At 42.0% G+C, this 25,708-nt stretch overlaps 2 protein-coding genes and 1 pseudogene across 5 annotated transcripts in view; 2 read left to right on the forward strand and 1 right to left on the reverse strand.

The window, feature by feature from the left end:
* Positions 1 to 11,262, forward strand: part of SUMO1 (small ubiquitin like modifier 1) — a 1,087,495-nt gene extending 1,076,233 nt beyond the window's left edge. For all 3 annotated transcript variants that reach the window (XM_050750917.1, XM_050750915.1, XM_050750914.1), the window contains 3 exons: positions 3,172 to 3,249; positions 6,575 to 6,646; positions 10,426 to 11,262. In XM_050750917.1, the coding sequence (XP_050606874.1) occupies positions 3,172 to 3,249; positions 6,575 to 6,646; positions 10,426 to 10,494 (219 nt within the window). In that variant the 3' untranslated portion in view covers positions 10,495 to 11,262. The remainder of the gene's footprint in view (positions 1 to 3,171; positions 3,250 to 6,574; positions 6,647 to 10,425) is intronic.
* A 1,604-nt stretch (positions 11,263 to 12,866) lies between these two features.
* Positions 12,867 to 25,708, reverse strand: part of KIAA2012 (KIAA2012 ortholog) — a 139,823-nt gene continuing 126,981 nt past the window's right edge. The window contains exons 20-23 of one of the 2 annotated variants that reach the window (XM_050750808.1): positions 22,857 to 23,059; positions 21,996 to 22,168; positions 20,720 to 20,936; positions 12,867 to 13,055 (exon numbers count right to left, since the gene is read on the reverse strand). In XM_050750808.1, the coding sequence (XP_050606765.1) occupies positions 12,956 to 13,055; positions 20,720 to 20,936; positions 21,996 to 22,168; positions 22,857 to 23,059 (693 nt within the window). In that variant the 3' untranslated portion in view covers positions 12,867 to 12,955. Of the gene's footprint in view, positions 15,334 to 20,719; positions 20,937 to 21,995; positions 22,169 to 22,856; positions 23,060 to 25,708 lie in introns of both variants that reach the window. The other variant, XM_050750807.1, reaches the window with a different exon arrangement.
* Positions 15,329 to 16,615, forward strand: LOC126932211 (uncharacterized; annotated as a pseudogene).

The following is a 25,708-nucleotide window of genomic DNA, read 5'->3' on the forward strand; positions in this document are numbered from 1 at the left end:
ATGTTTTTAGCTCCCTTGGATATATACCTAGGAGTGGAATTTCTGGGTCTAGTATGCAACTGTATGTTTTACTTTTTGAGGAACTGCTGAATTGTTTTAGCAGTGGCCCTACCATCTTAGGTTCCTAGCAGCAACATATGAGGGTTTCAGTTTTTCCATATTCTGGTCAACACTTGTAATTATCCATCTGTTTGATTATAATCCTAGTGGGTGTGAAGTAGTATCTCACTGTGGTTTCAACTTGCACTTTCCTGATGGCTAATAATGCCAAGCATTTTTCTATGTACTTATTGGCCGTTAGTACATCTTCTTTGGAAAAATGAAGATCTTTAGATCTTTTGCCCATTTTTAAATTAGGTTAGTTGTCTTTTTATTGTTGAGTTGTAATATGTCTTTTATTCTGGGTATTATACCTTTATCATATATATGATTTGCATAGATTTTCTCCTATCTTTGAGTTGTCTTTTCACTTTCTTGATTTTATTCTTTGCAGTATAAAGTTTTTCATTTTGGTGAATTAAGTTCATCTGTATTTTCTTTTGTTGCTTGTAATTTATCTAAGAAACCATTGCCTAATCCAGGGTCACAAAGGTTTACGCTTGTGTTTTAAGAGTTTTAAGGCTGGGTGCAATGGCTCACTCCTATAATCTCAGCACTTTGGGAGGCTGAGGTGGGCAGATTGCTTGAGCTCAGGAGTGGAGACCAGCCTGGGCAACATGGCGAAACCCCATCTCTACAAAAAATATAAAAAATTAGTCGGGCATGGTGGCACATGCCTGTAGTCCCAGCTACTCAGGAGGCTGAGCGGGAAGAATCACTTGTGCCTGGGAGGTCAAGGCTGCAGTGAGCTGTGATCACATGACTGCACTCCAGTCAGGGTGACAGAGTGAGACCCTGTCTCAAAAAAAAAAAAAAAAATTTTATGGTTTTATTTATAGTTTTAGCTCTTACATTTAAATCTTTAATCATTTTGAGTAATTTTTGTATGGGTGTTTGTCCCAGACCATTAGTTGAAAAGACTGTCCTTTTCTCACTGAATTGTTCTCGTATCCTTGTCAAAAAATTGACTATAGATATAAGGGTTTATTTCTTGGCTCTCAATTTTATGACATTGATCTATATGTCCATATGCTGTGGAATATCTTTTTAAGAATTATTAATTTGTGGGATTTTAAAAAACATTGTCTTCATTTTCCTTGTCTGTTACATGTTATGAACATTTCCTCCAGTATGTCTTAACTTTTGTTTATGGCATCTTTTACTCTACAGACGTTTTATGTTTTTATTAAGTCAAATTTATCCACCTGTTTTTTTTTTAACGGTTTTTAGGTTAAAATCATGCTTTGCAATAGGGCATCCCAAGACCAAGATTAGGGGAAAAAAATTCTCCCTTGAGGGGAATATATTGAGAATTTTATTATTTTTTTTGATGCAGAGCCTTGTTCTGTCGCCCAGGCTGGAGTGCAGTGGTACTTCCAACTCACTGCAACGTCCACCTCCCGGGTTCAAGCAATTCTCCTGCCTCAGCCTCCCGAGTAGTTGGGATTACAAGCAACTACCACTACACCCGGCTAATTTTTTATATTTTTAGTAGAGATAGGGCTTCATCATGTTGGCCAGGCTGGTCTTGAACTCCTGACCTTGTGATCTGCCCAGCTCGACCTCCCAAAGTGTTGGGATTACAGGCGTGAGCCACTGCGTCTGGCCAAAAAAATTTTAATGTTAGCTCTTTAATTCATCTGGAAGTGATTTTTCTTTTTTTTGAGACGGAGTCTCACTCTGTTGCCCAGGCTGGAGTACGGTGGCGAGATCTCAGTTCACTGCAACCTCCGCCTCCTGGGTTCAAGCGATTCTCCTGCCTCACCCTCCCGAGTAGTTGGGATTACAGGCATGCGCCACAACGCCTGGCTAATTTCTTTTGTATTTTTAGTAGAAATGGCGTTTTACCATGTTGGTCAGGCTGGTCTCGAACTCCTGAACTCAAATAATCTGCCAGCCTTGGCCTCCAAAAGTGTTAGGATTACAGGCATGAGCCACCATGCCCAGCCTGGAAGTGATTTTAATGTATAGCATGAGGCTTGCTGTAGAATTTTATCTGTTTATGAAATGATCTATATGGAGATAATTTTATTTCTTCATAGTTACAGTCACAAGCAAAAATATTGTAAATGTGCAGCTTCTGCAAATACACATTTGTGAATGTAGTTATGAAGTTTGGCTTTGAAATTTTAATTATGCAAGTACCAGTATTTTTTTCTGATGATTAGCTGATAGTTTGTTTCACAATCTGAGTAAAATAAAAGAATTTTTCATCCCACAAATCAGTTTCACTAACTCAGGTTGTTACTCATTTTACTAATGTGAGAGAAACCAGATTCCATGTGATTTTTTTTTTTTTTTTTGAGATGGAGTCCTGCTCTGTCGCCCAGGCTGGAGTGCAGTGGCGCGTTCTTGGCTCACTGCAATCTCCACCTCCTGGGTTCAAGCGATTCTTCTGCCTCAGTCTCCTGAGTAGCTGAGACTACAGGTGTGCACCACCGTACCTGGCTAATTTTTGTATTTTTAGGAGAAACGGGTTTTCACAATATTGGCCAGGCTGGTCTTGAACTCCTGACCTTGTGATCCGCCTGCCTCGGCCTCCCAGAGTGCTGGGATTACAGGCGTGAGCCACCGCGCTCAGCCCCATGTGGTGATTTTTTTATGGCAGGAATAAATTTCTCAGTCTCTTATTTTATAGTATATGCTTTTCTCCTACGTGACCACCTTCAGTGACACTTCACTTGGGGGGACAGACTTTTTGTTTTGAGTTGCTATTGGGATAAATAAAAGATGTGATGGTTCATCTTTTATTTTGAGAATAGAATGGCCATGCAGTAATAAAGGAATGCATTTACTTAGGCTTTTACTTATACTGATAATTTTAACACTCAAGACTGATTCACTTTGTTTTACTCAGTTTCTTTTGTAATGGGTATACAGTAGCTTTGAGGATGATTACAGTGTTTTAAGAAAACCTGTTAAGAATGCTAAAAAGAATATTGTGGTGGAAAAATACAGGTTACAAAGTTTATGTTTCTATTTGCACTATATTTGTAATTAAATAGTTTGGTTCAAGTAAAGCAAATGGTTTATACAAAGAGGGATAATTTTTTTTCTCTTTTATGTCCTTAGGATAGCAGTGAGATTCACTTCAAAGTGAAAATGACAACACATCTCAAGAAACTCAAAGAATCATACTGTCAAAGACAGGTTTGTCCATTTTGGTATTAAGTACAATGCTTTGTTGTTAATTTTTCTTTCTTTTTTTTTTTATAGAAGGTTGTCAAAAGAAAAATCCTGTTTTATTTCACCATTAGCAACTCAAGGAAAACACTCTTATCATTTCTTGTACCCTGTTTAATTGCTTTTTTTTGTCCTGTGGCCCATTTTAAAGTTTAAATTCGTAAGATGTGGAACTAGTTTGAAAAGTAACTCAGAATTGTAAAGAGAGCTCAAATGAATGTTTCTGTCTTGATGGCTTACTAGTATATACAGCAAGAAAGGGAAGTAATTTTTTGGTGATTACTATGAATTTTTTTTGTAATTCTAATCATGAGTGTTTAGCCAATGTTAAATTTAAGTAGTAGTAGTATTAGTATATTATCTCTTTTTTTTTTTTGAGACGGAGTTTTGCTCTTGTTGCCCAGGCTAGAGTGCAGTAGCGCGATCTAGGCTCACTGCAACCTCCGCCTCCTGAGTTCAAGTGATTCTCCTGCCTCAGCCTTCCAAGTAGCTGAGTTTACAGGCATGCACTACCACACCCAGCTAATATTGTATTTTTAGTAGAGATGGGGTTTCTCCATGTTGGTCAGGCTGGTCTCTAACTCCAGACCTCAGGTATCCGCCCACCTCGGCCTCCCAAAGTACTGGGATTACAGGTGTGAGCCACCACGCCTGGCCTTATAAAATAGGTTTTGAAAATAAATGTAATTGGAATTAGTATGAGACAATCAAGATATATTTTAAGTGAAATTATGATTTAATAGGCAAGAAATATATGTTTAATCAGTCTGTTAAATTGAATTATAGGCCGGGTACAGTGGTCACGCCTGTAATCCCAGCACTTTGGGAGCCTGAGGTGGGCAGATCACCTGAGGGCACGAGTTCAAGACCAGCCTGGCCAACATGGCAAAACCTTGTTTCTACTAAAAATACAAAAATTAGCCAGGTGTGGAGGCACCTGCCTGTAATCCCAGCTACTTGGGAAGCTGAGGCAGGAGAATCACTTGAATCTGCGAGGCAGAGGTTTCAGTGAGCTGAGCTCATGCCACTGCACTCCAACCTGGGTGACAGAGCAAGACCCCATCTCAAAAAAAAAAAAAAAAAAAAAAAAAGAAAAAAAAATTGAATTATATTACATAATATTAACTCAGGTATTGTGAGTTTTATTTTTATTTATTTATTTATTTGAGATGGAGTCTTGCTCTGTTGCCCAGGCTGGAATGCAGTGGTGCGATCTCAGCTCACTGTAACCTGCAGCTCCCTGGTTCAAGCGATTCTCCTGCCTCAGTCTCCCGAGTAGCTGGGATTACAGGCATGCATCACCACTCCCGGCTAATTTTTGTATTTTTACTAGTAGTGGGGTTTCACCATGTTGGTCAGGCTGGTCTCGAACTCCTGACCTCGTGATCTGCCAGCCTCGGCCTCCCAAAGTACTGAGATTACAGGCGTGAGCCACCGTGCCCGGCCTATAGATTTCATGTTTAGAAGATTTGCTTTTAACAGTTTAAATTTGTAACTAACATAAAAATAACATAAGAAAGAGAGACTAGGTGTTAGGATAAGTAAAACAATAAGCATTTTTGTCTTTTCTGTTTTTGTAGATTTTAATTGTCTAACTTAATAAAATCTCATTAATTGGGGTTCAGCTACTTCACATTTGTAATCATTTGGGTGTTAAAATTGAGATGAAATTCATCAGGGGAGAAAAACATCTATTGAAATCTCAATTATGTGTACTGTGCCACAAGTATTTAAGATACATTGTCGGCCGGGCGCAGTGGCTCACGCCTCTAATCCCAGCACTTTGGGAGGCTGAGGCAGGCAGATCACAAGGTCAGGAGTTCGAGACCAGCCTGACCAACATGGTGAAACCCCGTCTGTACTAAAAATACAAAAATTAGCTGGGCATGGTGGCGCACACCTGTAATCCCAGCTATTTGGGAGGCTGAGGCAGAAGAATCATTTGAACCCAGGAGGCGGAGGTTGCAGTGAGCCGAGATCTTGCCATTGCACTCCAGCCTGGGTGGCAGAGTGAGGCTCCGTGTCAAAAAAAAAGAAAAAGATTCATTGTCATTTAATTTTCATAACTCTGAAGAAAATTCATACAGTCTTTACACCCCCCATCTATAGGCCAGGGAATTTATTTATTTATTTTTTTGAGACAGAGCCTCAGTGTGTTGCCTAGGCTACAATGTAGTGGTGCCGTCTTAGCTCACTGCAACCTCCACCTCCTGGACTCAGGTGATTCTCATGCCTCAGTCTCCTGAGTAGCTGGAATTACAGGCACCTGCCACCAGGCCTGGCCAATTTTCGTATTTTTATTTTTTTTGTATTTGTATTTTTTTTTTTAGACAGGTCTTGCTCTGTCACCCAGGTTGGAGTGCAGTGACACGACCTTGGCTCACTGCAACCTCCACCTCCCAGGTTCAAGTGATTCTTCTGTCTCAGTCTCCTGAGTAGCTGGGATTACAGGTGCGTGCCACCTTGCTGGGCTAATTTTTATATTTTTGGTAGAGATGGGGTTTCACCATGTTGGCCAGGCTGGTCTCGAACTCCTGACCTCAAGAGACTCACCCGCCTCAGCCTCCCAAAGTGCTGGGATTACAGGCTGAACTACCGCGCCTGCCCCATAATTTTTGTATTTTTAGTAGAGACAGTTTCATTATGTTGGCCAGGCTGGTCTCAAACTCCTGACCTCAAGTGAGCCATCTCTCCCCTTTCAGCTATTTTTGTTGAAGAGCGATTAGAAAAATGTATACTAATATATTTTGTAATATTTGTGGTGCTATCTGTGCCATTCAGGTTTATGGTAGATTAGCTAGCTAGCCATTTGTGCTTTACCAAATTTTATGATTTAATCTGTTTAAAACCAATTTTTGCCAGTATAGTTTGAAGCTAGTGAGGGTGCTCATCCAGTTTCTGATCTGATCTTTTATGCTAGCTTACAGATTTAGGGCAAAATGAATTGAGTAGTGGTCAAGAGCACAGGCTTAGAAACAGGTTTGGGCTTAAATTCTTCGCTAGCTCCAAGCCTTAGGTTCCCTAGCTGTAACATGAAAATAAGGTGATAATACCTACCTTCCAGGGTTATTGTGTTTAACACTTATGATTTTGTATGTAAAGAATTGGTACAGGGACGGCCTTGCAAATAGTTGCTACTCAGTGTATGTTATTTATGATTGAATTAGCTAATTTTATTTTCTATGTAGTGTTCTAAGGCTTTCATGCTTGCTTTTTATGCATCAAAGTTACCATTATGTTTTCTAAGATTTGTGTGTGTATGTATATATTATTATTATCTTTACCTTTTTAGGGCGTTCCAATGAATTCACTCAGGTTTCTCTTTGAGGGTCAGAGAATTGCTGATAATCATACTCCAAAAGAAGTGAGTATACTTTTTTCCTGAGTCAAGGAAAAATTTAAATTCTCCTTTGAGCAGTTTTGTTCACTGGTATTAAACTGCCCTTTTCTTGAATATTCTCTGATTTAAATGGCATATCTTTTGTCGGAGGGAAGAAATAATGTTTTGGGTTGAACTTCCCGTATAGTGCCTTCAAAAGTGCCAATAAAAAGGGCAGTGGAAACAAAATGAGTACTGAAGTTGTCATAGGGCACATGCTACATTGTTTTTGAAGATGGACAAATGTTCCTCAGATTTGGTAAATTTCTGGTATACTTTCATGGTGATGGTAACATTAATGGCTGGATTTTGATTTTTGACCTATTTTGAGAATGTTAATACAGAAGCATAGTGTATATTAATACATTTGGCTCTGTCATCTTGTTTTATCCTTTTTTTTAATGCTTCTCTGTCTTCATTTAAGTTTTTTTTTTTTTTTTTTTTTTTTTTTTGAGACGGAGTCTCGCTCTGCCACCCAGGCTGGAGGTGCAGTGGCACGATCTTGGCTCACTGCAAGCTCTGCCTCCCGGGTTCACGCCATTCTCCTGCCTCAGCCTGCGTAGTAGCTGGGACTACAGGCGCCCACCACCATGCCTGGCTAATTTTTTGTATTTTTTAGTAGAGACGGGGTTTCACTGTGTTAGCCAGGATGGTCTCGATCTCCTGACCTTGTGATCTGCCCGGCTCAGCCTCCCAAAGTGCTGGGATTACAGGTGTGAGCCACCACGCCTGGCCTTAATTTTTTTATTCTATGAGCGGTTTTCTTTGCTTTTATATTCCACCCATCTTCCCTCTATAGAGATATCTCAAAGTTGTGTGTGTGTGTATCTATATACATAGATTCCCATCATACACAGAGTAACATTACTGATATTTCTGATAGTGGGAACAATATAGAGTTATTGGTTTTTTATTTTGAAAACATTTCAAACTTACTGAATTGTGAGAATAGTATAATACTCCCCTGTATATCTGTTCCTTGGATTCACCAATTAAAATTGCATAGCATTTGGGTCAGGCACGGTGGCTAATACTTGTAATCCTAGTACTTTGGGAGGCCAAGGTGGGTGGATTGCTTGAGTCCTGGAGTTTGAGACCAATCTAGGCAATATGATGAAAACCCGTCTCTACTAAAAATAAAAAATTTGTCCGGGTGCAGTGACTTAACCTGTAATCACAGCACTTTGGGAGGCCAAGGCGGGCGGATCACGAGGTCAGGAGTTTGAGACTAGTCTGACCAATATGGTGAAACCCCGTCTCTACTAAAAATACAATAATTAGCCGTACGTGGTGGCGTGCGCCTGTAGTCCCAGCTACTTGGGAGGCTGAAGCAGAAGAATCGCTTGAACCCGGGGGACAGAGGTTGCAGTGAGCCGAGATCATGCCACTGTACTCCAGTCTGGGCAACAGAGTGAGACTCTGTCTCAAAAAAGAAAAAAAAAAAGAAAAAAAATTAACTAGGCTTAGTGGTACATGCTTGTAGTCCCAGCCACTAGGAGGGCTGAGGTGGAAGGATCACTTGATCCCAGGAGGTTGAGGCTGCAGTGAGCCCTGGTCATGTCACTGTGCTCCAGCCTAGGTGACAGAGTGAGAACCTGTCTCAAAAATAAATAAATAAAAATAAAATAAAATAAAATAACATTGTGCAGCATTTGATAGCTGGGATTGGTGGTGCATGCCTATAGTTCTAGCTACTTGGGAGGCTGAAGTAGGAGGATCGCTTGAGTGAGCCCAACAGTTCCAGATGAGCCTGGAAACAGAGCGAGGAGTCCTCTGTCTCAAAAAAAAAAAAAAAAAAAAAAAGTACGTTTTTGTAGTATGACTACTAGAATGTAGTCATAGCTCACTGCAGCCACAAACTCCTGGGCTCAAGCAATCCTAACTATCATTGTCAGCCTCCTGAATAGCTGGGATTATAAGCATGTGCCACCATGCTCTGCTCACTTTTAAATTTTTTATAGAGATGGAGTCTCCCTGTGTGCCCAGGCTTTGATCACTTAGTTTAAGTGTTGTCTTTTTTTTTTTTTTTAATTTTGTAGTTAACTGTTTTTCCTGTTACAATTAAGTAATTTGAGGGGACACACTTTGAAACTATGCAAATATCCCCTTTCTCATGAAATTTTCCCCTTAGGTTTAGTATCCACCACCTTCTTGAACACTTCCTTACTTTCTGGCACAGTAAGAAGTTCCAAACTCATCTTTTACTTTCCTTGACCTAACTTGTCGTAATCTCTGGGACTGTACAGTAGATATCCAATACATTTTACTGACACATGCCTTACACATTCCTTATAATTAAGAGATTATCTTTTCAGAGGAATGTTGGGGCAGTGGGAGAGAGTAGGTCTTTAGGGAGTGATGCTCCTGTGCTGTTGTTCACTTGTCTCGATTAATGTACTTCTTGAAGTTTGTAGCTTTATATTCTTTATAGCTCAAGGACTCCTGCTGTCTTCCTGTTTTGAAGGTTTCTAATAACATTTGGAATTTTATTCCTTGCAGTGTTTACCATGCTATATGGGCAATTAAAATTGTTTTAAAAGCATCTTTTTTTTTTTTTTTTTTTTTTTTTGAGATGGAGTTTTGCTCTTGTTGCCCAGGCTGGAGTGCAGTGGCACAATCTTGGCTCACTGCAACCTCTGCCTCCTGGGTTCAAGCGATTCTCCTGCCTCAGCCTCCTGAGTAGCTGGGATTGCAGGCATGCGCCACTATGCCTGGCTAATTTTGTATTTTTAGTAGAGATGGGGTTTCACCATGTTGGTCAGGCTCGTCTTAAACTCCTGACCTCAGGTGATCCGCCTCCCGCTCCCCGGCCCCTCGGCCTCCAGAGTGCTGAGATTACAGGCGTGACCCACTGCGCCCGGCCTAAGAGCATCTTTAATAATTACTTAAATATTCATATATGTTCTGCAACCAAGATAGCTTAACACTACTAGAGCCATTCTGATCACTTTAAAATCCTAAATTCGCATGTGTTATGTTTAGATTTCTTAACATACTTAATTTTCATATTTAATATTCTGCACAAAAATGTTACCTATAAAATTAAAAACTTTTTGGTCAGACACAGTGGCCCACGCCTGCAATCCTAGCACTTTGGGAGGCTGAGGCGGGCTGGATCACTGCAGGTCAGGAGTTGAGACCAGCCTGGGCAACATGGCGAAACCCCATCTCTACTAAAAATAGAAAAAGTAGCCGGGTATGGTGGCACACGCTTGTAGTGCCAGCTACTCAGGAGGCTGAGGTGGGAGGATTGGTTGAGCCCAGGATGCTGAGGTTGCAGTGAGCTGAGGTTGAGCCCAGGAGGCTGAGGTTGCAGTGAACTAAGATTGTGCCACTGTCCTCCAGCCTGGGCAATATAATGAGACCCTGTCTCAAAACAAAAACAAACAAAAAACAAAAACAAAAACAAAAACCAAACAAATTAGATTATATCCTATTATTAAACTATCATTTAAACTATTAAATACATGTTTCATTAAATTTAAAAGTTCTTTAACATAGCTGTCAAAAACGCTTCAGTTTTATATAGCGAATAAACTGGGAAGTGAAATTGACTCGGGAAAGTAAGATGAATAACGCAACAGACAGAAGGAAAGACACCTCTATGTTCTTTAGATTAAAGAAAACAGGATTCTTAATATTAGAGGAGTGTAAGTATGGGTCACACTTGGATCTCTTTGCACTTTTAAATTAGTGGCCACATAATTGTAGTCAATTTAAAAACTGCTTTTATATTCTACTAACATTTTTCTTTCCTCTTACAGCTGGGAATGGAGGAAGAAGATGTGATTGAAGTTTATCAGGAACAAACGGGGGGTCATTCAACAGTTTAGATATTCTTTTTATTTTTTTTCTTTTCCCTCAATCCTTTTTTATTTTTAAAAATAGTTCTTTTGTAATGTGGTGTTCAAAACGGAATTGAAAACTGGCACCCATCTCTTTGAAACATCTGGTAATTTGAATTCTAGTGCTCATTATTCATTATTGTTTGTTTTCATTGTGCTGATTTTTGGTGATCAAGCCTCAGTCCCCTTCATATTACCCTCTCCTTTTTAAAAATTACGTGTGCACAGAGAGGCCACCTTTTTCAGGACATTGCATTTTCAGGCTTGTGGTGATAAATAAGATCGACCAATGCAAGTGTTCATAATGACTTTCCAATTGGCCCTGATGTTCTAGCATGTGATTGCTTCACTCCTGGACTGTGACTTTCAGTGGGAGATGGAAGTTTTTCAGAGAACTGAACTGTGGAAAAATGACCTTTCCTTAACTTGAAGCTACTTTTAAAATTTGAGGGTCTGGACCAAAAGAAGAGGAATATCAGGTTGAAGTCAAGATGACAGATAAGGTGAGAGTAATGACTAACTCCAAAGATGGCTTCACTGAAGAAAAGGCATTTTAAGATTTTTTAAAAATCTTGTCAGAAGATCCCAGAAAAGTTCTAATTTTCATTAGCAATTAATAAAGCTATACATGCAGAAATGAATACAACAGAACACTGCTCTTTTTGATTTTATTTGTACTTTTTGGCCTGGGATATGGGTTTTAAATGGACATTGTCTGTACCAGCTTCATTAAAATAAACAATATTTGTAAAAATCGTACTAATGCTTATTTTATTTTAATTGTATAGAAATAAAAAAGAAAATGCCTAAAATAAGGTTTTCTTGCATAAATATTAGAAATTGCACATGGTACAAATTTTTTCTTCATTACTGTACAGTGATGATGTTAATGACTTTGAAGCACTGAAAGTTCCTGAAGTGCCTTCTGAATCAAGGATTTAATTAAGGCCACAATACCTTTTTAATATTCAGTGTTCTGTTTTTTTTGAAAACTTGATATTCCTGTATGGTGCATATATATGATGCAGTTACCTAATCATGTTGAATAAATGGGCATGCCAAAAATTCTTAATTGATTTTTATCGATAATTTCAATTCTTCCTTTAACAATGTACAAAATGGTAAGGTTTGGTATATTTTATGTTTTCCTTTTATTTCTTTATATCTTTTTTTTTTTTGAGATGGGGTCTCTCTCTGTCACCCAGGCTGGAGTACAGTGGTGTGATCTTGGCTCACTGCAACCTCTGCCTCCCGGGTTCAAGTGATTCTTCTGCCTCAGCCTCCCGAGTAGCTGGGACTACAGGCGCGTGCCACTACGCCCAGCTAATTTTTGTATTTTTAGTAGAGATGGGGTTCACCATGTTGGCCAGGATGGTCTCGATCGCTTAACCCTGTGATCTGCCCGCCTCGGCCTCCCAAAGTGCTGGGATTACAGGTGTGAGACACCGTGCCTGGCCCAGCCATATTTATTTATATCTTAAATATTTAAACTTTGTGTAAAATTAAAATATCAGATTAGTTTGTTCCTATTAGAGTGCTTAACTTTTCCTTTTAATGCTGAGTCACAGAATTTACTGCATGTGTGCATACATACAGTCCAGTTTCATGTTATCTCAAATAGAGTGTCATCTAACTAGTTGAGAAGACCAAATAAAACCCACTTTGAATGCATTTTATAAACTATTACAGCTTACATACCTACTCAGGTCGAACCTTTTGAGAAATAAATTGATTGGCTTGATCTTCTAATTCTTATGTTTGACCCTAACTGAAAAATTATTTGTATGGTGTAAGTTAGAGCTTTTAGATTGTCACCTGATATTTATCATTATATTCATTAAACAGTGATTAGGAACTAGGCCCATTTTAAGAAAATCTTCATGAGCTGCATATTTCTGTCAAGACTAAATAACAGATCTGATTGGGTATTTGAACTATGTGAATCTATAGTTTCGTATCTTAATTTTGTTTGCGTCTCTAAATGTCTGAAGGCTCTCAGGATTTAGGTGGTGGGACTTAGCTACTGGGGAAGTAATTTTATTTTATTTTTTTTTTTTGAGACGGAGTCTCGCTGTGTCTCCCAGGCTGGAGTGCAGTGGCGTGATCTCGGCTCACTGCAAGCTCCGCCTCCCGGGTTCACGCCATTCTCCCGCCTCAGCCTCCCAAGTAGCTGGGACTACAGGCGCCCGCTACCACGCCCGGCTAGTTTTTTGTATTTTTAGTAGAGACGGGGTTTCACCATGTTAGCCAGGATAGTCTCGATCTCCTGACCTCGTGATCCACCCGCCTCGGCCTCCCAAAGTGCTGGGATTACAGGCTTGAGCCACCGCGCCCGGCCGGGAAGTAATTTTTTTGTTTTCAGTTTTTTGGATTCTAAATGTGTTGCACTCTGCTATGGTTAACTTAAATTTGTGCTTATCTGATTAGCAGTGCTGATAAAATAGGCATTTCACAACAAAAATTTTAACAGATTATCGGATTTCTGAAGGGACCTTAGATAACGTTTAGTGAAGCCACTCTTATCTGGTGCTTGACTGCAACATCCTAATCTGTAAAAGAAGGGAGAAAATAAAGTCAGCAATGGTAATTTCCCCCCACAAGGATGTTTTCCTTAAGTATTTGTTCTGTTGTGGGTTGAATTATTTGAGATGCTCCTTTCTTATCTGATTAAGTAGTACTGAATGAATTGATTGAATGAATGTTCAGATAGGGTCCACAAGCTTGAGAAAATGTTTAGATGACATATTTAAGTTCAGTATGACTGATATTATCTAGTTTAACTGTTTTATTTCTATTTAATTTTTACATAAAACAAGGAGTTAAAATAAGGATCAAATCTAAGCAAGTCCAGTAACAGCAATACAGAATACAAATAGGTTGGATTTCTGTGTTGTAAAGGTGTAATTTCTGTAGAAAGCAAATACCTTGCAAACATTAATGAGGAATTGGAGGGGATTACTTGCAAATATTAAGCTTTTCATCTGTGGACACTGAACTACAGAGTAGAGCCAAAGGAAATTTGTGAAAAAATTCAGGTTCATATGCTGTGGATTTAAGTAACATCCTTTTATGTAACTTGTATGTTAAAAATACCTTTCTTCATCCATTTTGTTAAAGGGATATTTTATTAAATATTAAAAGAGAGATGTTAAATATCTAATCAGGTCTCATCCTGGGCCAGGCACAGCGACTCGTGCCTGTAACCCCAGCACTTTGGAAGGCTGAGGCAGGCAGATCACTCGAGACCAGGAGTTTGAGACCAGCCTGAGCAACATGACGAAACCCTGTCTGTACTAAAAATACACAAATTAGGCAAGTGCGGTGATGCGTGCCTGTAGTCCCAGCTACTTGGGAGGCTGAGGTGGGAGGATCGTTTGAGCCCAGGAGGTCAAGGCTGCAGTGAGCTGTGATTGTGCCACTGCACTCTAGCTTGGGTGACAGAGCGAGACCCTGTCTTTAAAAAAAAAAAAAAAAAAAAAAAAGACATCCTGGTAGAGTCAATATAATTTTTCAACTGGGGAAATTTTGTGAGTGGTTAGTTCTTCAGGGCACAGGGTAAAACTCAAGATTTATTAATGTTCAGAGCTCTAGAATAATGCTGTCCAATAGAACTTCCTGTCATGGAAATATTCTACATCTGTGCTTTCCAGTAGAGTAGCTGGTAACCACACATGACCTGAGCACTTGAAATGGGGGTGTTGTGATTGAAGAATGTTTTAACAAGTTTAAATAGCTACATGCAGTTGGTGCTGTGTTACTCAGCAGTGCAGCTCTAAAATCTATATTTTGAGGATGTGAGAATGGCCTCACAAAACAGCTCATTTTGCTGAAATGGACATTTATCAAGTGATTGCAAATATACCTTGTTCTAAATAGACATTAAGTTTTAGATTCTTAGGGTGAAATGATTGTGGTTTTGCTTTATAGAGAGGTATAATAAAATTCTTAATATATATATGTGAATATATAAATTAGTTTCTCTGAGCTAACTCAAAATTATTTGCATTACAAAATTTTCATTTATCTACAACTCTCTCAGATACATTGACTGAAATGAAATACTTTGACTATCCTAAGACCACGTTAGTGTTTCAGGCTGAAATTATGGGCAGTTTTAGGCACCAAGGCTTCTGGATTTATGTGGTTCTGGAGAACATAAAGGATTTAGGTGAATGAAGAGTTTAATTGGTTTGAACAAAGTGTGTGAGTTGTGGAGGGGTGATGGAAATGGAGGTTCCAGAGTAGAGAATATCTTAGGTGTGGGTTGAGGTTAACCAGATGAAATGGAACTAACTGGGCTCAGAAGGGAACTTTTTTTTTTTCTTAAGAGACAGGGTCCCACGCTGTCACCCAGGCTGCAGTACAGTGGCACCATCATAGCTCGGTGCAGCCTGGAACTCCTAGGCTCAAGCGATCCTCCTGCTTCAGCCTCCTGAGCAGCTGGGATTATAGGCACACCCCACCATGCCTGGCTAATTTAAACATTTTTTATAAAGATGGGGTTTCCACTATGTTGCCTAGGATGGTCTCGAACTCCTGGCCTCAAGCAAGCCTCCCGCCTCAGCCTCTCAAAGTGCTGGGATTACATGGATGAGCCACCATGCCTGGCCCCTGGAACTTTATTATAAAGGGAAATTTCTCCTTTTCTGTCACCACCTCCCAACTTACTTTTTAGTTTTCTTCTAGCCTTAAGGCCTGGGTATTTGTAGGAACTGGAAATAAGAGTAAACCCATGGTCTGGAAATGTTATGTGTCCACTGCAGACCACTGGCTTCCTTACGGAGTTCTTGATGGAAATGAAGATGTTTCTTCAAGGCAGCTTTTTGCCTAAGGAGACAACCCCACCCCCAATTCCAATAATGATTAAGCGCCCTAGAAATTGTCCTCATAAGCCAGCAGGATAACTTTAGATTCAAATAATTATCAGTTAGACTTGGGCTGTTGATCTTGGATTTTAGTGGAAGATCATACCCTTCATTTAGTAAATTTACACACAAGGTTTGGAGTACCGTGAGCCTCCTATTGGAAAAGTAAAAGGGAAGGCGTAATTCACAGTTCTTATACTGTTAGAAAGGACTCCCTCATTTAAGAGATGAGGAAACAGGCTAGGTGCACTGGCTCATGCATGTAATCCCAGCACTTTGGGAGGTAGAGATGGGCAGATAGGCCAGGTGTTTGAGATCAGCCTGAGCAACATGGTGAAACCCCGTCTCTACTAAAAATACAAAAACTGCGGTGGCAGCACCACTCAGGCATTGGGTGACGCTAGATGGATAGACTGTCACGTGACACGAAGTGGCTCCAAACAGGAAGAGGACGGAAAAGATAACTGTCCCCAATGCCGAGACGAACCGGACCTGCAGTCACGACGAACAGCAAAGGTCAATATCTGACACAGCCACCCTATCCTGTGCAGCCTCCTGGGAGTCCAGTATACCCTCAGACCTTGCATCTTTTTCAGGCTCCACCCTATACTGATGCTTCACCTGCCTACTCAGAGCTCTGTCGTCCAAGCTTTGTGTACCCAGGGGCTGCCACAGTCCCCACCACATCGGCCGCATTTTCTGGAGCCTCTCTGTATCTTCCCATGGCCCAGTCTGTGGCTGTTGGGTCTTTAGGTTCCACAATCCCCATGGCTTATTATCCACTTGGTCCCATCTATCCACCTGACTCCACAGTGCTGGTGGAAGGAGGGTATGATGCAGGTGCCAGATTTGGAGCTGGGGCTACTGCTGGCAACATTCCTCCTCCACCTCCTGGATGCCCTCCCAATGCTGCTCAGCTTGCAGTCATGCAGGGAGCCAACATCCTCGTAACTCAGTGAAAGGGGAATTTCATGGGTGATTCAGATGGTGGCTACACCATCTGGTGAGGAACCAAGGCAACCTTTGTGCCGGGAAAGACATCACATAACTTCAGCACTTCTCACAATGTAACTGCTGTAGTCATATTAACCTGAAGTTGCAGTTTAGACACATGTTGGAATGTCTTTCTGATGCCCAAACTTTCAAGCACTTTCCAAATTTAATAAGGAACCATGTAATGGCAGCAGTACCTCCCTAAAGCATTTTGAGGTAGGGGAGGTATCCATTCATAAAATGAATGTGGGGGAAGCTGCCCTAAGGATCTTCCTTTAACTTCTCTGGAGTAATACTGTGCCATACTGGTCTTTGCTGTTAGTAATAAAACATCAAATTAGGTTTGGAGGGAACTTTGATCTTCCTAAGAATTAAAGTTGCCAAATTAGGGCCAGGCGCAGTGGCTCACGCCTGTAATTCCAGCACTTTGGGAAGCTGAGGCAGGCGGATTACCTGAGGTTGGGAGTTTGAGACAAACCTGACCAACATGGAGAAAACCCGTCTCTACTAAAAATACAAAATTAGCCAGGCATGGTGGCGCATGCCTGTAATCCCAGCTACTCAGGAGGCTGAGGCAGGAGAATTGCTTGAACCTGGGAGGCAGAGGTTGCGGTAAGCCGAGATCGCACCATTGCACTCCAGCCTGGGCAACAAGAGCGAAACTCCGTCTCAAAAAAAAAAAAAAAAAAGTTATGAAATTATTCTGATTGGTCTTTAATCTCCATTGTCTTTGATTTATATGACTTGTTATAAATGGAACGCATTAGTTGTCTACTTTTTCCTTTCCATCCCTTGCCGCACCCATCCCATTTCCAACCCTAGTCTTCTATTTCCTCCTGCCAGTCTCAATTGAATCAATGGTGCAGGACAGAAAGTCAGTCAGAATAATTTCCTTCTTTACTCACACTTCTCCCCACTTGTCATCTTTTAACTAGTCTTTCACAAGGATCCTCTGAAACCCACTCTGTGCCCCAAGCACAGATCCCATTACTTCTGCTTTCGTATTTCCTCAGGCAAAAGTGGAGGGTGCCTTTTGGACCCTCCTCATAGGTTGTCTCTGCATACACGAACCTAACCCAAATTTGTTTTGGTGCCAGAAAAACAGCTATGTTTGAACAAAGATATCGTGCAAACTGTACTGTGAACAACAGATGGTTTAAAATATGAGGGGCAGCTGGGTGCGGTGGTTCACGCCTGTAATCTCAGCGCTTTGGGAGGCTGAGGTGGGTGGATCACGAGGTCAAGAAATCGAGACCATACTGGCCAACATGGTGAAACCCCACCTCTACTAAAAATACAAAAATTAGCCGGGCGTGGTCGCAGGTGCCTGTAATTCCAGCTACTCAGGAAGCTGAGGCAGGAGAATCGCTTGAACCTGGGAGGCAGAGGTTGCAGTGAACCGAGATCGTGCCACTGCACTCCACCCTGGTGACAGAGGGAGACTCCGTCTCAAAAAAAAAAAAAAAAGAGGGGCAAGGAGGAGGATGCATTTCAAAAGCCTGATTGATGTGTTCAGAGCCAAATTAAGAGGAGTTTTCAGATCAAAAATTGGCTACCATTTTTTTGTCAGAGTGTCTGATGCAGCCACTCATTTGGCTCCCCCAAATTCCTAGACTGGGTTAATAAGGTCATACTGTGAATGCCTCACTACAAAATGACTTGAGTCCAGTGAAATCTCATTAGGCTTAAGAATATTTCAGGGATCCTTAATGTTTTGATTTTTGTTTTCTGAAATTAGATTTTATTTTGTCTTATAATTTCAGTTCATCTAAATTGTGAGTTCTGTACATGTGATGTCTGACTGTACCATTGACTGTTCTGGAAGTTCAGCATTGTATGTCTCTCTCTACACTGTGGTGCAGTTAACTTGTGGAATTTTATGCTAAAAATGTAGAATAAAGACTATTTTGAAGATTTGAAAAAATAAATAAATAAAAAATACAAAAACTAGCCGGTATGGTGGCGCATGCCTGTACTCCCAGTTACTTGGGAGGCTGAGGCACAAATCTCTTGAATCTGGGAGGTGGAGGTAGAGATTGTGCCACTGTACTCCAGCCTGGGCAACAGAGTGAGACTCTGTCTCAAAAAAAGTGGGGTGGGGTAAGGAAATGGGCCAGAGAAGTTGAAGTACCAGGGCCAATGTCACAGTGAAGATGAAATAAAGCCAGTTAGTATCAAATTCTCCTGAGTCTTGGTAGAGTGAGGCTCTTCCCCTCATTCTTTTAGTTATTTGGTTCTCTGCTTTCAGCTACTTGGACTAGCCTTATAAATTGCCCAGCTTTCCCTTGGATGACTGTCAGTTTTCTTCTCGTGAAAAGTTGGAACTCCCAATAGTTTGCCTGTGGTCTCGATATTTAGGAACCTAATTCTGCTTCTATGGTACATGGAATACATAATTTTGAAATGGAGTCATGGCTTTCCTAATGATCCATTTTGTAATTCACCTAACAGCTGAGGAAAGTCCAGAGAAGGAAGAACTTATGGTTAGTAGACAACCTTGAAATTGAGTTGCACTGGCTGCCTTCTCTTTTTGGTCCCCTAAAGAGTATTTATCATCTTAGATTCGGCTTAAGTTGTGGACAAATATCAAGGGGAGAAGTATTTACAGTTAACTTTGGAATCACAGTTTTCTGGGTTGTGCCTCTTTACCCTTCAACTTTGGTGGTTCTAAAGAGGGATGATTATTAGTTGCTTTCACTAAGGAAGGGAAGTTCATGATGTAGCAACTATAGAGGACCTAGCTTTTTGAAGAGTCAATTGAAATCCATACCTCAGTTTTTATTATCAGAAAGATGCAATGATAATCACTATTGTAGGAGAATAAAGGGGGAAAATTCCTCTGGCCCTGGATGACTTGGATTCTGTGCTTTTTCTCCTAACAAGGCCCTCATGTTAGATCTGGTCTTGGCCCACATCCCTAACTTCATCTGGAAGTATTCTTTGCCCTTCATCCACTTCATTCCATCCATACTGTCTTTTATTCCAACATGCCAGTCTCATTTCTTTTTTCAGACCTTTGTATTTACTGTTTACTTGCTGGAATATTTTTCTCCCAGATGTTTAGGTGGCTCTTTGTTATTCAAGTTTCACCATATATGACACCTCTTCTGAGAGGTCTTGCCCTGGCTAACCAATTAAAATAAGCCACCTGCAATCCTATCACATCCTTTTTTTTTTTTTTTTTTTTTTGAGACAGAGCCTTGCTCTTGTTGCCCAGGCTGGAGTGCAATGGCACGATCTCGGCTCACTGCAACCTCTACCTCCCAGTTTCAAGCAATTCTCCTGCCTCAGCTTCCTGAGTAGCTGGGATGACAGGCGCCCGCCACCATGCCCAGCTACTTTTTGTATTTTTAGTAGAGATGAGGTTTCACTACATTGACCAGGCTGGTCTCGAACTCCTGACCTCAGGTGATCCACCTGCCTCAGCCTCCCAAAGTGCTAGGATTACAGGCGTGAGCCACCGCACCCGGCACCCCCTGCCTTTTTTTTTTTTTTTTTTTTTTTTTTTTAAAAGAGAGAATCTTGGTGTGTCACCCAGGCTGGAGTGCAGTGACTTGATCTTGGCTCACTGCAGCCTTGACCTCCCAGGCTCAAGCGATCCTCCTGCCTCAGCCTCCCATGTAACTGGGACCACAGGCATTCACTACCACACCCGGCTAATTTTTTGATTTTTTTGTAGGGATGGAGGTTTCACTTAGTTGCCTAGGCTGGTCTTGAACTCCTGAGCTCAAGCAATTCTCTCATCTTGGTCTCCCAAAGTGCTGGAATTAACATGTGTGAGCCACTGTGCCCGGCGTCCTATCACATATTTAAATTTTTTTCTGTATAGCATTTATTGTTGGCTTTAAAAAATATTTGTTTAGAGTCTGTCCCCACTCCCACCCCTGGAATGTAAATGCGATGGGAAGACAGACCTTCTCTGTCTTGCTTACTCCAGAATTCCTAGTGTCTAGGACAGTGTTTGGCACATAACAGGCACTCAGTAGATATCAAGGAAGGCAGTGGGTTTGAAATCGGGAGGTCTTAGATCTGGTCCTGGCATTGTCCCTAAGTCACGTTTGTCTGTGATCAAGATCCTTTCCCTCTTTGGGACTTGCTTTTTTCATCTATAAACTAGAGGATTGAGGTAGATATCTCTAAACTCCCTTGTAGATTCATTACAACTTCTTTAAGCCATGGAGGAATCCTTGATATTTGCAGCAAAATAATCCCTCTATGCCTTTCAGTCTTCCAAACCATGCTTGGGGTCGGGGGACTTTTCTTGTCTAAAGGCAGTGCAAGGCTGGCCCTAAGCACTGGACAGTGAAGCCCTTGGACCATCCCCCTATGGCAACCGTTGCCCAAATGTCCAGTACCTGGCTTGTTCCTGGGCTTGTTTCGTGGCTTCTTCCAGAGCCAGTCTTGCTGCTTCCTCTTCCTTTTGCCTCCTCTCCTCTGCCTCCAGCTGAGCCTTCTCTTCTTCCTGTTTTAGCCACTGGTACTCCAGTCGTTCCTCTTCAGCCATTTCCATCAGGCGTTTTTGTTCTTCTGCTAACTGCATTTCCAATTCCTTTTGCCTTTGCTTCTCTGCCTCTGCAGAATAGAAAAGGGGGTGGGCTCAGCAGGGATCAGTTTGGGGAAAACAATTTTCTGATCCAATTCTCAAATCTGTGATTCTGAAGGACTCCCCGTGAGAAATTTTGCAGTTTACCTGCTAGCAGGCTGCCACATCCTCTCTGGGGAGTACCTTAGGCATTAATTTACTAATTTGAGAGTCCTTTATTAAGCACCTACTACGTGTAGTACACTATGCAGTTAATACAAAGCCTTGGAGAAGAATTTTTCCAGAGCCCGGTGTGTTTATGTGGTGGTATGAAGCTGGGTTAGAGAAGAGTGTCAGATCAGGGTCTAGAGAAACTTGGTGCTTCCTAGCCGGGTGCAGTGGCTCAAGCCTGTAATCCCAGCACTTTGGGAGGCCGAGGCAGGCAGATCATGAGGTCGGGAGTTCGAGACCAGCCTGGCCAACATTAGTGAAACTCCAGCTCTACTAAAAATACAAAAAATTATCTGTGCATGGTGGCGGGTGCCTGTAATCCCAGTTACTCGGGAGGCTGAGGCAGGAGAATTGCTTGAACCTGGGAGGCAGAGGTTGCTGAGATCACGCCATTGCACTCCAGCCCAGGCGACAGTGCAAGGCTCTAACTCAAACAAATAAACAAATGATTTTTAAAAAGAGGCTGGCGAGATTCCACATATCAGCACCTGAAAGTCTGCCCTGAAGCTATCCAGATGTTTGTGGCTGTTTCCGTCTGCTCAGGAAGAGGCAAGGAGTAGGACTGTGTCTCCAATTTAGGTAGCTCCTGAGCAATGCCGAAAGGGCAAAGGGAAGGGCAGGATCCCAGTTCAGGAGATTGTTGGATTGAGAGCAGGACTCTGGAGTCATTTCCACAAGCAAGTCATTACTTTCTTATTTAGATCTATATTAACACACTATAGTCATACATAATCACTTTGAAAAAAATAGTTTATATATTATTTAGAGTGCTTAACACACTAACGCCTAGGATAGGAATAAATGAACACTCACAGTTGGATAAAAATGTTTCTGCCCCAAATAGAAGAGAGAGCCAAAGAGCTCAAGAACCCCCTCACCGGCCCTCTCGGCTTCCTCCTGCTGCTTTTTTCTCTGTAGTTCTCGCAGTTTCCTCCGAAACTCCTCTTGCTGTTGCCGGGCTCTCTCCTGGGCTGCTTTCAACCGGAGCTGCTGCTTTCTCTCCTCCTCCTCCTGCCGCTGCTGTTCTTCTTGGAGTCTCTGTTTCCTCAAGCTGAAAAAACACAAGATGGTCAGGGAAATGGCAGAAAACACTGAGGCATCCTTGTGAGATAAGCCAACAGACAGTGCCCATGGGGGAGACTCTGCAGCCCACACGCCACAGGGAGCACCTATTCCCAGGAGACTCAGTTTTCCAAGGGAGGCCAGGATTGAAGAGCAAAGAGCCCAGGGAGCTTGAAACCAGAAGCCTAGAAGTTTCAGTGCACAGCTCTGTGCTCTGGGGCAGGGGTCTTAAGTTCATTTTTCATGCTTATGATTTTGAAACTCCTGCCTCACAGGGTTGTGAAGATTAAATTGCAGTTGAGGCCTGTGAAAGGGCCTAGCACATTGCAGACAACAAAGTACAGGGGCTTGACAAATGTTTGCTGGACTGAATCTCAGAGCCTTCTCAAGAAGATCTCAGGGTCATCAATGTGAGTAACCCTCACATGGAGTTGTAAACTTGACAGAGAGTGATATTCAGCAGAGTGTATCAATCAGTGCACATGGTTGAGACGCTGCAGCTTATCTCTGGTCAGTGTTGTTCCTAGGAAAACTAAGGATAGAGAAAAATGACATATGCTGTTTTAACTTCAGGGCATGAGTGTCAGAACCAAACATTGCCCCTAGGGGAGGTCAACCGCTGCCTTTTTCTTCTGCTTTCTAACATGGCTGTAGTCTCTTTGGCTTGCCCGACCTACCGGATCTCTTCTGCACGTCTCTGCTGCTCCAGCTCCAGCTCCTCCTCCATCTTTTTTGCTCTCTCCAGCTGTTCCTGCTGGAGCTGCCTTTGCTCTTCCTGCTCCCTTCTCTTCTTCTCCACTTCCAGCCACCTCATCTCGGCTTTTTCTGCTCGAAGCCTGTCCCAGGAAGCCTTCTCCTGCTCCCTCTTAGTGAGGAGGGCCTAAGAAACCAGAGTATTCTCAGTGCAATAAACAGATGGGTCTGTCTCAGCAGTGAGCCCTTCTCCACCCAAGATAGTGTTGTCTCTAATCAAAGATGGAATCACAAAACAGACTCCACACTCTACCCACAGCTGCATAGATTAGCCACCACCAGCTTGGACTTTCGGGTCCGACTGACCTGGATTCAACGCTCTCTCTTACTTGCTTTGGGATTTAGGGATCACAACTTAAACTTCCCAATATTGTCTTCCTCATGGTCTATTGCCAGGATTAGCTGAAATGATGAAAGTGCCAACATAATGTCCAGTACATGGTAGGTTCTAGAGTTCTCATCCCTGGCTGCACTTTAGAATCACCCAAGGAGCTTTCAAAAATTACTTGTGGCTGGGTGCAGCAGTTCACGCCTGTAACCCCAGCATTTCGGGAGGCTGAGGTGGGAGGATTGCTTGGGCCCAGAGGTTCAAGGTAACAAGTGACCTATGATCATGCCACTGTACTCCTGGGTGGCAAAGCAAGACTCTGTCTCAAAAATATAAAAACAAGGGGCCGGGCATGGTGGCTCATGCCTGTAATCCCAACACTTTGGGAGGCCGAGGTGGGCGGATCACCTGAGGTCAGGAGTTCCAGGCCAGCGTGGCCAACAGGTGAAACCCCATCTCTACTAAAAATACAAAAATTAGCCGGGCATGGTGGTGCAGGCCTGTAATCCCAGCTACTTGGGAGGCTGAGGCAGGAAAATTGCTTGAACCCAGGAGACGGAGGTTGCAGTGAGTTGAGATCTCACCACTGCACTGCAACCTGGGCGACACAGCAAGACTCTGTCAAAAAAAAATTTTTTTATATATATATATATATACGAAAACAAAACTACTTGAGGCCAAGACTCTACCCAGACCAATGAGAATCTCTAGGTGGAAGGCCTCAGTTGTTAAAAAGTTTCTTGAGTGATTCTAACATGAAGCTAGAGCTAGGAACCACAGGTTCTAGATAGAAGTCATTTTACTGGCCGGTCGCATTGGCTCACACCTGTAATCCCAACACTTTGGGAGGCTGAGGTGGGCAGATCACCTGAGGTAGGGAGTTCGAGACCAGCCTGACCAACATGGAGAAACCCTATCTTTACTAAAAATACAAAATTAGCCAGGTGTGGTGGCGCATGGCTGTAATGCCAGCTACTCGGGAGGCTGAGGCAGGAGAATTGCTTGAACCCGGGAGGTAGAGGTTGCAGTGAGCCGAGATTGCGACATTGCACTCCAGCCTGGGCAACAAGAGTGAAACTCCCTCTAAAAAAAAAAAAAAAAAAAAAAAAAAAAAAGAAGCTATTTTACCAGGGGAAAATTTTAGGTTTAAATGGGTCAGACTCACATTTAATCCCATAGAAACTCACCTTTCCAATGGAAGGTTGTTCTTTCAGTTTATATGAAGGTTGTCATAGCTTTCTTTTTCTCCCTAGTGCCTCTTTCTCAGAAATATGCCTATGAAGGGAACCTTGAGAGGCGAGCCTTCCAGGAACTCTGTGTATCCAACTCAGAGAAAAACCTCCTTGCTTTTTAGCCTTTGCAGAGGCAGCATAGTGCTATGGATTGACAATAAATCTAAGAAATGCTGATGATCTCGCAGGTTCAGAAAAGTTTTGCCCATAGGTTAAAATTTTCATCTGTTGTGCAGAGCAGAATTGTGTGATCCAGGCAGCTGGGAGGGACTGAGAACTATAAAGGAAAATCTTCCTGGAATCCTTTTTGGAAGTCCATGAGCCATAAAATAAGTAAATAGAGGCCGGGCGCGGTGGCTTACGCCTGTAATCCCAGCACTTTGGGAGGCCGAGACGGGCGGATCACGAGGTCAGGAGATCGAGACCATCCTGGCTAACACGGTGAAACCCCGTCTCTACCAAAAAAAAGTACAAAAACTTAGCCGGGCGAGGTGGCAGGCGCCTGTGGTCCCAGCTACTCGGGAGGCCGAGGCAGGAGAATGGCGGGAACCCGGGAGGCGGAGCTTGCAGTGAGCTGAGATCCGGCCACTGCACTCCAGCCTGGGTGACAGAGTGAGACTCCGTCTCAAAAAAAAAAAAAAAAAAAAAAAAAAAAGTAAATAGATAATAATTTAAAATGGTGACAAGAGTCCTGAACTTGGAGTCACAGGACCTAAGCTTAAGTCTTGGCTATACCACTCGATGGTTGTGCAGTTTCTGGCAACCTGCATTTAACTCTTTCCAGTTTCTATTTCTGGATCTGTAAAATGGGGCTAATCACACCTGGCTCACAAGGGTGGTTGTAAAGGTTAATGTAACATGTGTGAGTTTAACTGTAGTGGCTTAGCTGTGTGTGTATTTGTAGTATTTAAAGCTACTTTGTAATTTTTTTGTGTAAGATGTCAAAATGAAGTTCAGTACCTTAGTCTCAGTGGAAGAAATAGTAACTTATTCCAACAGCAGAGGAAAAATGGGCTGTTTTGGTCTTACTGACAGATGACGTATCTATATGGCATTCTTTTTTAGTTAATTGCAGGGATTTTCTTTTTTCTTTTCTTTTCTTTTTTTTTGATTAGAGATTGAGTCTTGTTCTGTTGCTCAGGCTGGAGTGTAGTGGAGTGGCATAATCATAGCTCACTGCAGCCTCAAACTCCTGATCGCAAGGAATGCTCCTGCC

The sequence above is a fragment of the Macaca thibetana genome, chromosome 12 (genome assembly GCF_024542745.1).
Source record: "Macaca thibetana thibetana isolate TM-01 chromosome 12, ASM2454274v1, whole genome shotgun sequence".
Lineage (NCBI taxonomy): Eukaryota > Metazoa > Chordata > Mammalia > Primates > Cercopithecidae > Macaca > Macaca thibetana.